The 13,965-nt window shown below is 41.3% G+C and overlaps 1 protein-coding gene across 1 annotated transcript in view; it reads left to right on the top strand.

The window, feature by feature from the left end:
* Window positions 1-13,965, top strand: part of TMC2 (transmembrane channel like 2) — a 66,121-nt gene that overhangs the window by 31,357 nt on the left and 20,799 nt on the right. The window contains exons 7-12 of the mRNA XM_025469061.3: window positions 279-377; window positions 3,585-3,727; window positions 5,444-5,591; window positions 8,768-8,956; window positions 11,699-11,878; window positions 13,358-13,507. Coding sequence (XP_025324846.1) covers window positions 279-377; window positions 3,585-3,727; window positions 5,444-5,591; window positions 8,768-8,956; window positions 11,699-11,878; window positions 13,358-13,507 — 909 coding nt within the window. The remainder of the gene's footprint in view (window positions 1-278; window positions 378-3,584; window positions 3,728-5,443; window positions 5,592-8,767; window positions 8,957-11,698; window positions 11,879-13,357; window positions 13,508-13,965) is intronic.

Below are 13,965 nucleotides of genomic sequence, written 5' to 3'. Positions count from 1 at the left end.
ATTCCTGTCTATAGATGATAATTGAGAGACAAAAGAGGAATAAGCAACTTGTGTGAAGTCACACAGTAAGTTTGTAGTGAATGAGATCCCAAGTCTCCAGAGTATTGGCCTGGGATATTTTCCAAGGAAAATATAACAAATTAGAAGATTTCTGTGAGGAACATCATAAGCATTACAGGAAAAAATACAACTGAATAAACAGCAGGACACGTTCTTCGAAGGAAAGAAGTGTTTGTATCTTCTCCACGCATCATCCTATCTTTCTGTCCCTACACAAGGTTCTGATGGGTGTGCCCTATGGGAGTATTCCCAGAAAGACGGTGCCTCGGGCTGAGGAAGAAAAAGCCATGGATTTTTCTGTCCTTTGGGATTTTGAGGTACCATCACCAATATGCCAATGCATTCCTATTATGTGATTGTAAGGCCCAACATTTGTGTGGATAAATGTGAAATATTGCATTTAGACATTGGAAAACCAGTGCTTAACTCACATTCCCCACTATGCAAAATGAGCTAGCCAACCATGTCCTCCTAAGTCCCTTTCATGGGTCCTTTCTGCAGCCACACACACTGCTCCCTTCTCTCTACCAGATCCATGTAAGTTATCCTACAGGATGGTTTTCTCTGCCATACCCACATTAAGACTCCAGGGCTATTGAGAGTTCAGCCATTCCCAAGCTTTGCATGGCATCCTCAACTGAATATCCTAACTGTTCCTCAAATTCAACATCTACCCAGCCAAATCCACATTGTTTTCTCCCATCTTCTTTATTGGAACCACCATTCACCCAATCATTCAAATGTGAAACCTGAAAGTCATTCTACACTTCTCCCTCTCCTCACTACCACCCTCCCTCCCACAACAACCAGTCAACCACTAACTCTGTCTTGACTAGGTGCCCATTTCTCTACCTCTCTTGCCTCTTCTTTGAATAATGTCCCCACCATGCCAGGACATGTTAGAATCTTCTGCTTTCTGCTTTGGCTTGGCTCCTAAAAAATCTCCATTCCTTCTGCTGCCAGAGTGATCTTTCTGAAATGCAAACTGGACCCTGTCACTTTCCTACTTTGGTATTCATTTATTCCCATTCCCAACAGAATAAAATTCAGTGTTTTGAGTCAGGTTTATGAAAGAACTGTTTGCCACGTGGTTGCTCCCTCCCTCTCCCACTCCATTTCTATCTCAGACTTTATGTTCTAATATTTATCAAGTTTGGGGGAAGTCCCTGAGTGAATCACATACCAGTGCCTTCCTGCTTTTGTTCAGAACACAGCCTGGGACACCCCTCCCTCTTTTGAGTCCCCTGACCCCCATGCCTTTATGGGGCTTGGTCCATAGCTCCAAGGAGTTCCTTTGGCTGGGAGGCCAGCCTGTGATGGTTCAGACAACAAATCATTGCTGCTGTCATCCATTACACTCATAGTCAAGTTCAAGACTTTTCAGGTATGTGTGGAAGTGAGTGGGAATATTTTTCCAAGTCATTTGGAATAAGGATGTTCCAAATAGCTACTACACTTCTAAGTAGTATATACTACTACTACTACTATGGACTACCTCTAAGGAATTTTTATTCTTTATTTTCGCTCAAGGGCCCCTTTGAAAATACATCCTACCTGCCCAAAGCAAACTGAATTTATTCAACAATAATCCTCTGTTTTGTTGTTGATGTTGTTGCTGCTGTCACCAATGATAAATATTTCTCTCTTTCTTTTTTTTACGTGTTTTTTAAGTCATCTCTACACCCAAAGAGGGCACGAACTCACAACTACGAGATCGAGAGTTGTGTGCTCCACCAACTGAACCAGCCAGGCACCCTTAGTGTTTGTTTTTTTTAAAGTAATCTCTACACTCAGTGTGGTGCTTGAACTCATGACCCCAAGATCAAGAGTCATATGCTACACTGACTGAGCCAACCTGGTGCCTCTAAAATTTAATTTTTTCAGCTAAAATAAAAGCTTTGGAAAACTTACATCCATCACGACAGTGGTAGTTTCTCAATGGTTAAATGCTTTTCTGATGAAATCAATGAAGATATTAACAAATGTGATTTTTAAATAATGGCATAAGAAGTGTATCAACATTTGGCAGATTTTTATAACTCACAGAACCATTATTTTCCACTTGACCAATACATGATGTTACAAAATTATGTGTGGCTAAAAGATCCTGTATCTTGATAGTAGAAGATAGAGCAATTATGCTTTAAAAACTTTAAATCCTGAGATAATTTTAGACTTACAGAAGAGTTGCATAAATAGTACATAGTTCCCATATTCCCTCACCCAGCTTCACTTTATGATAACATCTTATATACCCATGGAACAATTATCAAAACTAAGAAATTAACCTTGGTACAATATTATTAACTAAAATGTATTTATTTGGATTTCATCAATTTTTTTCACTGATAGTCCTTTCCTATTCCAAGACTCAGCTTAAAATCTCCTAATGCATTGGTCATGTCTCCTTAGTCTCCCCCAAATCTATGACAATTCTATTTTTTGGTGACTTTGACACTTTTGAGGAGTACTGGTCAGTTGTTTTGGAAAATGTCCCTTAATTTGGGTTTATCTGATGATCTGTCATAATCGTAGTGAGGTTATACATTATTGGGAAGGCTACCACAAAGATAACGTGCCCTTCTCAGGGTGTCAAGCTGGGGTCACATTATGTTGATACATGTTATTGCTGGCAATGTTAACAGTGACCACTTGGTTAAAGTAGTGTGTGCCAGAATTCTCTACTGTAAAGTTAATATTTTTCTCTGTTTAATTACCCAGTATTTTGGAGAGTACAGTGGATTTTAATGTAACAAGACATGAAAAGTTTATTATGTGATTCAGATTCCACATTACAACTAATATTTCACAGATGGCTATTTATTTATTGAGTTTAAGTATCATATCAAAAAAGCAACAGCCTTAAGTATATGAAAAAGCTATTAAGATTTGCCTACCCTTTCCAACTACATATCTGTGTGAGGCCAGAATAATCTTGTTTTCTCTTCAGCAAAGATGTGAAAGAAGTACTAAAATTCTAAGCTAATATTATACCTCAAAGTGTACTGATTATACTTCAAGCCAATTATGCCTAAAAACCAAAAAACGCCCAAAACTTGAGATTCAGATTGGATTGTGAGCCTTATAATGTATTGTTTTCTTTGTAAGTTTTGTACTGAGAAAGCTCATAGACTCCCACCTACTTTCAGAATGTTAAATTAAGACCCTGGAAGTGTGAGGGGAAAGAATTTGGAGTTCTTTATGCATGTGTGCACAGACAACACACACACACACACACACACACACACACCCTTATCCCTAATTGTATCCCAAATGTTATCTCCTCCCCGTCCTGTATCTTATATGTGTTCTGTATAATGGAGAATAAAGAGAATGAAGGAGAGATATAGAGACATGGAGAGACTCTGGAGCAACTGGGGAAAGTAAAAGGAAGAGCAAGAACCCCCAGAACTCTTCCTTTCTCCTATTAAACCTCTGAGAAAGAAATCCCCAGTAAAATAAAAGTATCAGATGACTATCTGTGCTCAGCATACAAACCCAGCACATTTGGACTTGTCCCACAGGGCTACATCAAGTATTCTGCTCTCTTCTATGGCTACTACAACAACCAGAGGACTATCGGGTGGCTGAGATACAGGTTGCCCATGGCTTACTTTATGGTGGGGGTCAGCGTGTTTGGCTACAGCCTGATGATTGTCATTAGATCGTAAGTATGACCATCTCTTCTACAAGCTTTTAATTTTCTTCACACAAACAGCCAACTCCTATGGCCACTGTGTGCCTCCTTACCTTCCTGTGGGGGTTTAGAGAGAAAGCAAAGAAATGTAGAAAGCAGATATGGATTGTCATATGTGGTACAAAAAAACATAAACAGGGTAATACAGAAAGTTTTGGGAAATGGAATAGAAACATCTTTACATGATGCTGAGAATGGCCAGTCCACTGAAAGTCTGGGGAACAGTAGTTTACACAAGGAAGAGCATATGCAAAGGCCCTGAGGCAGCAAATATCCTAGTGAATTCTAAAACCTATCAAAAAGCTAGTGTGGCTTGAGAGAGGGCATATAACTGGTAAAGTAAGGCTGGAGAAGTCTTCAAGGTCTTGTTTTTGCTTTCCCCAGAGCTCAGCTTCCTCAGAAAAACTCTCCTGCTCCTCTGTGACTCTAGCTTACATGTGTGTACTGAGCTCCCCACTTATAAAGATATCAATAAAAAATGCAAAGGAATGTATGTGGTGTGATTAACCTTGGTGTCCTCTCTGGCACTCAACTCTACACGTCTTCATGGTCTTTGGCCTTTTAATAGGTCTATGCGTCTTCATTTATATTCTCTGAAGAAAAACTCTGCCCCATGAATTGCCTTTTTCTAAGCCAGGGGACCCCAATCAGCAAAGGCTGGTGCAGGGTGGGGGGCACAGTCTCCTGCACAAACCTGATCACTAGCGCCCACCCACCCTTCGCAAGGCCACATGAGGTCACTCCTCCCAGAAGAGCACAGGTAGCCATGTCTGCAGAAGAGTAGAGCAGAAGTTAGAACCTCTGGAAGGGCAGTGCGCAGGCCTAGCATGGCTTTCTATCACATCATCTGAAGAGGAAATGCTGCTGTTCACAAGAGCCTGCCCAGCACATGATAGTGACCCCTGGGTGATAGGTGGCTACCCAGTCAGATCTATCAGCAGAGATAGGCTTGGTTTTATTCCTAGCCTTCATGTTGTTACAATTTTCCCTGTTATTATTCCAGATAAGTATAGGGATACAGGAGGTTTCCCTGATGAACCAAAAAGATAACTGAGTCAACTAATCCCACGGGATAGCAAATCCCAAAAGCCAACATATAAGCTAGAAAGGCACGAACTCTCCCATGCACTCATTGTATCTGATAGAGGACCTGCTTGGAATTCTGATTCCCACTGGGCTGAATTCCAGGGGCACAAAGCAAGAATGAAGATAGGTAGGATAAAATGGGTGGGTAACAAGGCAGGCTCAAGGTACTTTCAACCAAGTTTGCTAAGAGAAGGATGTACATGTTACCTGGTTGCAGTAACAACTATCTCTATTTATATCAGAAAATAAATATCTCTTCTGTTCAAGAAAATAGGTTAATTAGAAGAAGACATTCCTATTTGAGAATAGAGTCCCATAAGGAGTTCTCAAACAACATTGGCAAATGAGTCAAGCCACAGGAAATCAAATGTCAGGGTAGAAAACAGGGTTAAGTGTCCTCTATCCTGCAGGTTCATTGTCCAGATAATACCATGTGTACTTGCTGTGGACTCTGAATCTGGGGGGAAGGCACCCTGGCTATCATTAGCCCAGTTCAAATCATTTTGGCTCTTTCCTCTCATTGGATGTCTGCTACCTGTGCCCCAGACCAGCTGAGGCCAAGGTTCCCTTGGGCTAACAACAGTGGTATGCACCCAACAGGATGGCCAGCAATACCCAGGGCAGTGCAAGTGAGGGGGAGAATGCTAACTTCACATTCAGCTTCAAGATGTTCACCAGCTGGGATTACCTGATTGGGAATTCAGAGACGGCTGACAACAAATATGCCTCCATCACCACCAGCTTCAAGGTAGGCACCCCAGGGTAGTTCCACTTCCTGGGGAAACTCTGGGTCACTCTGCTCATTACAAGACTTCACACAGCCTAGACACGGTAGATAAGGTCCACAAGTAATTTGTGGTAAGAGCTTTACCAGAGGTGTGAGCCCAGCTTTCAAGCCTTCAAGAAAGAATACTCATGACTTGTACCCACCATCCATTTCCTGATATGGCGGAGAATCATGGATGCTGGGACCCAGTCCTGAGTATTTCCTTGTGGATCTCTTTTCTGCCAGAGAAACTGGAAGGACTCATTTGGGGCTGCACTTCTCAACCTTTTATGCATGCTTGAATCACCTAAGCAGCTTTCAAAGTCTTTTAGCCCCAACCCTCCAGAGATTCTGGTATAATTGGTCAGGGGCTGGGGGATTCCTGGCATTGAATTCTTTAAAAGCTCCCTGAGTGATTAGAAACCCCAGAAAGAGTTGAGAACCCTGGTTTGGGTGGGGTTGGGGGAATCAATTAAATGTGCAACAACTCCATGCTTAATTAAGCTAGTATGCCAAAGCCCTGCACATCTTATTTTTTTCCTCCATGACTATAAAAACTATTCACAGTTCTTGATAGTTCAATATTTCTCCCATCAAAAAAAAAAAAAAATATTTCTCCCATCTGATCAGTCAGACTTTCTTTCTGCCAGGACCTGCCAAAGGTCAGATTGTTGTAAATCTGTGCTTAATTGTCTTGTCTTCTTCCCTCTCCTCTCTCCTAGCCCTTCCTGGCAGCTACCCACTCACCAATGCCTACAAATGGCAGGTACACCCACCAGGGGCAGAACTTGGGCTCAGCAGCTCATTGCATGGGTTTCATGAGGTCACAGTCCTGACAGCTTGGCAGTGGGTAGCTCAGGGAGCTTCTCCCTGTGATGGGGGCCACTGGCAGATCATCCAAGGGCAGGAGAGAGGTCATCGTGTGCTTTGCCTCTTCCTCCAGGCCTACCCAAGAGAGACCAAGAAAGTCAAAGCCTATGAAAACACTCTGAGCATCTGGGAAGGTGAAGGCTTTTACTCTGAGTCTATTAAAACCAGAGATAAAAAAAAAAAAAAAAAAAAAAAAAAATGGGCAGCCCCGGAGGCGCAGCGGTTTGGCGCCGCCTGCAGCCCGGGGTGTGATCCTGGAGACCCGGGATGGAGTCCCACATCGGGCTTTCTGCATGGAGCCTGCTTCTCCCTCTGCCTGTGCCTCTGCCTCTCTCTCGTTCTCTCTGAATGAATAAATAAATAAATCTTTTAAAAAATTTAAAAAACAGAGATAAATACTTTACAAAACAGGGCACATGTGAAAACTGCATGAACTAATGTATATTAACTGCTTGATAAATTAGTTAAATTTGAATCCAAATACAGTAATTGTTCATTGATTAGAAAAGTCTCCTTCTAGGCACTTTGGTAATCAGAAGACCTCATTTACTATCTTGGGTCTGCTACATACTATTGCTGTCTTCATAGAGAGTTACTGACACAGAATGCAAAGTTTGTAATAAAATATCTAGGGGTGCCTGGGTGGCTCAGTCAATTAAGTGTGTGACAGTTGATCTCAGCTCAGGTCTTGATCTCAAGGTCATGAGTTCAAACCCCACATTGGGCGTGGAGCCTACTTAAGCAAACAAACAAACAAATAAATAAATAAAATCTATTGTATTTTTATATATAACGGCAAACAATTAGAAAATAATTTTAATCCCATTTACAATAAAATTACATAAATTACATCAAATTTTTAGGGATAGAGTTAAAAACAAATGTACAAGACTGTTACATCAAAAAATATAAGACATTTCTGAAAGAAATTAAGAAGCCCTAAGTAAATGGAGAAATAAACCATGTTCATAGATTAAAACAGGAAGCAACAAACTATGGCCCAGGGGTAAACCCAGGACTGCTGCCTATTTTTGTAAATAAGATTTTCTTGAAATAAATCCATGCCTACTTATTTCCATATTGTCAGTGGTTGCTTTCATGCTACTATGGCATAGCTGAGTAGTTGTGAAAGAGACCACATGGCTTGCAAGCCAAAACTATTTACTATATGGCTCTTTTTATAAAGAAAAGATCTTATTTATTTATTTATTTATTTATTTATTTGAGAGATGGTACAAGTTGGGGGAGGGAGGGACAAGTAGACTCTGTACTGAGCACAGAGCCCTATGCGGGGCTCCATTGCACTCCCCTGAGATCATGACCAGAGCTGTAATCAAGAATCTGACACTCAACCAACTAAGCTATCCAGGCACCCGTACTATATGACTCTTAATAGAAAATGTTTGTAGACCCCTGGATTAGAAGACTCAGGATTATTAACATTTCATTTTAATCTATTTGATCTATATATTTTTTAAAGATTTATTTTTATTTATTTGAGAGAGAGAGAGAGAGAGGACCAAGCTGGGAGAGGGGCAAAGGGAGAAGCAGACTCCCTGCTAAGCAGGGAGCCCAATGTGGGGCTCAATTCTAGGACCTCGAGATCATGACCTGAGCCAAAGGCAGGTGTTTAACCAACTGAGCCACCCAGGCGCCCCAATCTATAGTTTTAAAATAATCCCAAACTGTTGCTAAGATCTCTCTGGGCTTTAGTATCTATGACATGAGTAATAATAGAAACTATTCCACTGGCTTGTTTTTGGAATTAGGAGGAATAATGCAAAGCAAGTGTTTAGCACCACATCTGGCATACAGTAAGTGTTCAATAAATCTAAGCTTTTGTTATCACATGTATCAAAATGGCAATAACAACAAGACATATCTTCTTGAAGAAAATAATTCTCAGAGTGCCTGGGTGGCTCAGTCGGTTGAGCCTCAGACTCTTGATTTTGATTCAGGTCATGATCTCAGGGTTATGGGATTGGGTCCCTTCTTGGGCCCTCCATGGGACTCCACATTGAGTGCAGAATCTGTTTGAGATTTACTCTCCCCCCCTCTCTCTGTCCCTTCCCCCTACTCATTTGGTCTCTCTCTCTCTCTCTCTCAATAGAGAAATAAATATTTTTTAAAAAGAAAATAAGAAAATAATTCTCCATAGGACAATAGTGCCCTGCACCACCTCCTTTGCATTATTTCACTTACAAAAATATAGTCAGTAGTCATTTCAGGAGCCCAACAATGATAGTTCCTGGCTTGTTATTATTCACATCTTATTTCTACACATTAAGGAATCGATAGTGGATGAACAAGAAAGTAACAAAGAAGAAAATATCCATCTGACAAGATTTCTCCGGGTTCTAGCCAACTTTCTTATCATCTGCTGTTTGTGTGGAAGTGGGTACCTCATTTACTTTGTGGTGAAACGATCCCAAGAATTCTCCAAAATGCAGAATGTCAGCTGGTATGAAAGAAATGAGGTAAAACACACATCTCTATAGAAGTGAATATTGAGGGAAAACATGGAAATTATCCTGGTCCCTATGCAATTTAGCTAAACTATTGAAAATCTGGATTATAGGACATGTTTTAAAAAGTGAAATTACATCCCTTTTCAGTCCAGTTGCATGAACAAAGAGTAACCTCTTATTACATCCCTTTTCAGTCCAGTTGCATGAACAAAGAGTAACCTCTTATTAGGCTTTTGTAGGTTGTTAAAGCTGGGTTATAATTAACAGGTCAGTCAACTAAATAGTAAGTTGTCTTGGCACCAATTATTAAAAAGGTGACCCTTTCTTCACAGCTCTATAGTGCCATACATCATAAATCAAGTATCTGTTAATGTATGGGCTCTCTATTATATTCCATTGGTTTATCTATCTGTTCCTGCACTAAAAAACACAGTGATAAACTATGACTTTAAAGTATGTCTTGATGATCTCTCATCAAGCTCCACAATAAAACTCATCAAAGTTTCATTGTGATTATATTGAATGCATAAATCTGTTTTGGGAATTTAACATCTTAGTGGTTGGCAAAATGGCCACAAGTTCTTCCCCTTCTTATATTCCTATAATTCTTTGCAGTATGATTTTCTAGCTCCTCTCATGAAGTGGTAGAGACTGCTTCCCCATCCTTTGAATACAGCTAGGGTTGGCCATGTGAGTTGCTTTAGCAAGGAGACAGTAGCGACCATGACATAAGCAGACTTGAAAAGTGCTTGTGTATTGGAACTTGGTCTCTTGGAAACCCTGAGACCTCCATGTGAACAGTTCCAGACTAGCCTGTTGAATGATGAGAGACAGACACATGGCCAGTGCGATAGCCAGTCAACCACCAGACATATGAATGAAGCCATCAACCATCAGCTGACCATAGATACATGTATGAATCCACGTGAGGCCAGCAAAAGAACCACCTACTTAAACCCAGGGAAAATAATACTGACCCATAGATAAATAAATAATAAGAAAGAATCTCTCTCTTCCCATAAAGCAAAAAAAGGATAGAAAAAGAAACGTGCAATTGGTAGGACAAATATAAAGCATAAAATCAGATAGAATTAACATCAGTGATTACAATAAATGTAAGTGGATTAAAGCTACAAGGCAATAAAAGGGGTGCCCATGTGGCTCAGTTGGTTAAGCATCTTCCTTTGACTCAGGTCATGATCCCAGGGTCCTGGGATCAAGTCCCACATTGGGATCCCCACGCAGCGAGGGTCCACTTCTCCCTCTCCCTCTGGGCTTGCACTCTCTCAAATGAATAAAATCTTTTTTTAATATTTTATTTATTTATTCATTCATGAGAGACACAGAGAGAACGAGAGGCAGAGACACAGGCAGAGGGAGAAGCAGGCTCCATGCAGGGAGCCCAACATGGGACTCGATCTCGGATCTCCAGGATCAGGCCCTGGGCTGAAGGCAGCGCTAAACTGCTGAGCCATCCAGGCTACCCTAAAATCTTTTTTTTTTTTTTAAATAAAGGCTATAATAATCAGAATGAATTTTTTTTAAAGCTACATGCTATTTACAATGAATTCATCTAAAACTCAGGTCGCTAAGCTATAAGATGCCTGAGATGGATTCTGCCCTTACATCTTCTTAGGACGTGGACTTGACAAGAATAAATCAAAGCACAAATAGTGGGCAGGAATAGGTATCAAATAAGACATTTCGGGTTACAGATGTATGGCAGGTGGAGAAGTCTATGTGAGCTGGAGAAGCAGGGGGATTTTGTGGCAAAGGCAGGAATTGGGCTGTGCATTAATCAAATATGTGAAGAAAGGCAGTGATGGATGTGGTGCAGGGTGGCTCTCCAGGTGGGAAGCACTGCATGAACTGGGATGAAAGTGTGAAGGTAATGAGAAGCCAAGCCAACAGTCAGTGTGATAGAGTATGAGGGAATCAGAACCAGCCCAGAAGAGTTGACCCACCTGCACTCTGGTCAGCAGTTCAAAGATTTACTCTCCACTAGATGAGCAGTTTTAGTTATACACACACACACACACACACACACACACACACATACACACACACATTCTACAATGGTCAGGTTCAGCTATATGAGTCAAAATTCTACCAAAATTGGAGCCAGTATTTAGTGCTTACCAGGCTCTGGGCTGGGAGACTTATGTCCAAGATCTCTTCTGACTCCCACAACAAGAATTGTCATTCCTACTTTACATATGAAGAAACAAGAAACTCAGAGAAGTTATGTGACTTTTCCTAAGTTACAAAGCCATCAAGTGATAGAGCTGGGGCTCAAACCCAGAGAACTGACTCCAAATGCCATACTCTTAACTATATCCTTCTGCTTTTAGCTCCCTTTTGTGATCTTAGCTTCCTGTCTTCAATGCTCCTGAGATAAGAGCTACCATGGTGACTCTTGTCCAGTTCATGACTTTTACAGAACACAAACCACTGTTCTACATGTTAACTCATTTATTTCTCAAAGGAAGTTTATCAATACTAATAGCAACAATCATGATGACAAGCAATCACAGAGCAGTTATGATGTATGGGACAATACACTGAATGCTCCAGGCATGATGGCGCCTTAGCCAAGGTCACACAGTAAGTTGTGATGACCTAAGGACATTTCCAGAGGCAGAGGAGGGGGCAACAAGGAGATGGAAATGTATGGCCCTGGGTAGTATAGAGATGGTGGCCAAGCAAGTGATGTTGATGACACAAGTAATACAGGCTTTCCTGATTTCTTAGGTAGAAATTGTGATGTCCCTGCTTGGTATGTTTTGTCCCCCTTTGTTTGAAACCATTGCTACCCTGGAGAATTATCACCCACGCATTGGACTGAAGTGGCAGCTAGGACGCATTTTTGCACTCTTCCTGGGGAACCTCTACACGTTTCTCTTGGCCCTGATGGATGATGTTCACCTCAAGGTAAAGACCATAAACTCCCCCGATCCCTGGTGTCTACCAAATTTCTTCTTCAACTATAATTTCCTTATGCATGATTCCTATTAATTAAAGAAATTTTGGAAAGTTGTGAAGAGTAAAATGGAGAAAAAAATATCCCCAAAATCCTATGACCCAAAGACCACCATTGTTAATATTTTGCTGCAGGTCTTTACTGTCTTTTTCTTAGGTAGTCTTTTTTACATCGTATACATGTCATTTGGTACCCTTAATATTTTATCTGCAGCCTTTCCTATATTGTATCATAGCTGCCATAAATGTTTATCAGCCAAGTAAGTGTCCATTGACATATGTCAGCTTTACCCAACTTTCCATCACTCCTCACTAGACGGTTATGGACCACCCACTATGTCAGGCCTTGTGGGTAGAGCAGACAGCAAGACACTAGTCCTGTTCCAAGCATATTCACATCTAGGCTGGGAGACAGACTTATTCATTACAGCACACTGTGGCATGTGCTTCAGTTGGGGGCAAGCCCAGGGAATCATGGCAGGCCATAAGAGGGGCTCTAGATCTCTCCCGCCCCAACTGGAGTGTCTTACCAGACATTGGAAAAAGCAGAGGGAACAGCTGGTGCAAACAAGGAACTACAGGATGGCACGAATGTAGTGGAGGGAAGAAGGGGAAAATGAACCTAAGGGAAGGGTCAGATGACGATAGTCCTCTTCCCCACCACCCCTCCTCATTATTGAGCTGCATGAACTTTTGCCTGAGGTTACCAGAAAACTATTGGAAGGTTCTAAGCATGGAAGTAACTGGATCTGGCCCTTACCTACCCCTCCACCTTCACCTCTGACTTTCTTCCTACTCCAGTGAACTATTTCACTCTCCTGAGCCTCACATTTCCTCCACAGGACAGAATTTTCTCTTGCCTGTCTTTCCACCCTTCTCTCCATGTATGGCTAGTTGACTAATCTTCCCTGAGTTTTTGTCTCAGATGTCTCTACCTCCAGGAAGTTCTCTGTGGCCCCCATGGTCTGAGGTGGATTTCCCTGATTCCTGGAGAATATTTCCCATAGATCTTATCACTCTATTCTATAATTGTCTGCTCATCTCTGTCACCTACTAGACTGTGAACTTTCTGAGGGAAGCCTGTCTCTCTTTTTCACTCTTGTGTCACCATTGCCTTACATGCCCAGAATAGACCCTGAAAAAAATTACTCTCAAAAGAAGAATGAATGACTAGATGGATGGATGAACAGACAGATGGATAATAACTTAGAAAAGATAACTTCATGGAAAAGACCCAAGGACTTCAGCCAAATGTCCCCCTTTCCTATATAGACTGAAAGGCTGGGGAGGACACATCTGTAGAGACTGCTGAGGGGTAGGGTAGAGGGTAGGTGGTAGAGTGGTGCCATATTCTGGCTTTAATTATTCCCATGGAAACAGTTGGACCACTCCTGGCTCCTTCCAACCCCACATCTCCATCTTCCATTCTAGCTTTCTAATGAAGAGACAATAAAGAACATCACTCACTGGACTCTGTTTAACTATTACAACTCCTCTGGTTGGAATGAGAGTGTCCCCCGGCCACCCCTACACCCTGCAGATGTGCCCCGGGGTTCTTGCTGGGAGACAGCCGTGGGCATTGTGAGTAGTTATGCTCTCCTGCAAAAGTGATCCCTGTTCTCAGATCTTTGTTATTCCTTCCTTGATATTTCTTTTTTTTTAAGCCATCAAAATGTCAAGCCAGTATTTCTTAGGAAAGTTCTACCTTTTCTCTTTCCCAATTTTTTCAGCATCCCACATATTTTTCTCCCTGCTCCATTCATCAATCTAATACCATTTGGATTCATTTAGAATCTTACTACAGATTTCACTGACAACCTGAGGTTCTACACCCTGAAATAAGGAATAAATTCTCCTAAAACTTGGATGCAGAATTCGTGTGTATATATGCATCTATGCATTTTTGTAAAGAAAATAAATGGTTTTCATTAATCTCAAAAATTGAAAACTACCATTTTTCTTTATTCACTGTCACCACCATTCCTGTAGCTTACACAGTATGGACTTCAAAGGCTAATGTTCTTTGCCTTCTTTCTTTG

This window comes from Canis lupus, chromosome 24 (assembly GCF_003254725.2).
Source record: "Canis lupus dingo isolate Sandy chromosome 24, ASM325472v2, whole genome shotgun sequence".
NCBI classification, from domain to species: domain Eukaryota; kingdom Metazoa; phylum Chordata; class Mammalia; order Carnivora; family Canidae; genus Canis; species Canis lupus.
Note: the sequence above shows the minus strand (reverse complement) of the source record. Positions and strands in the feature narration are given on the sequence as shown.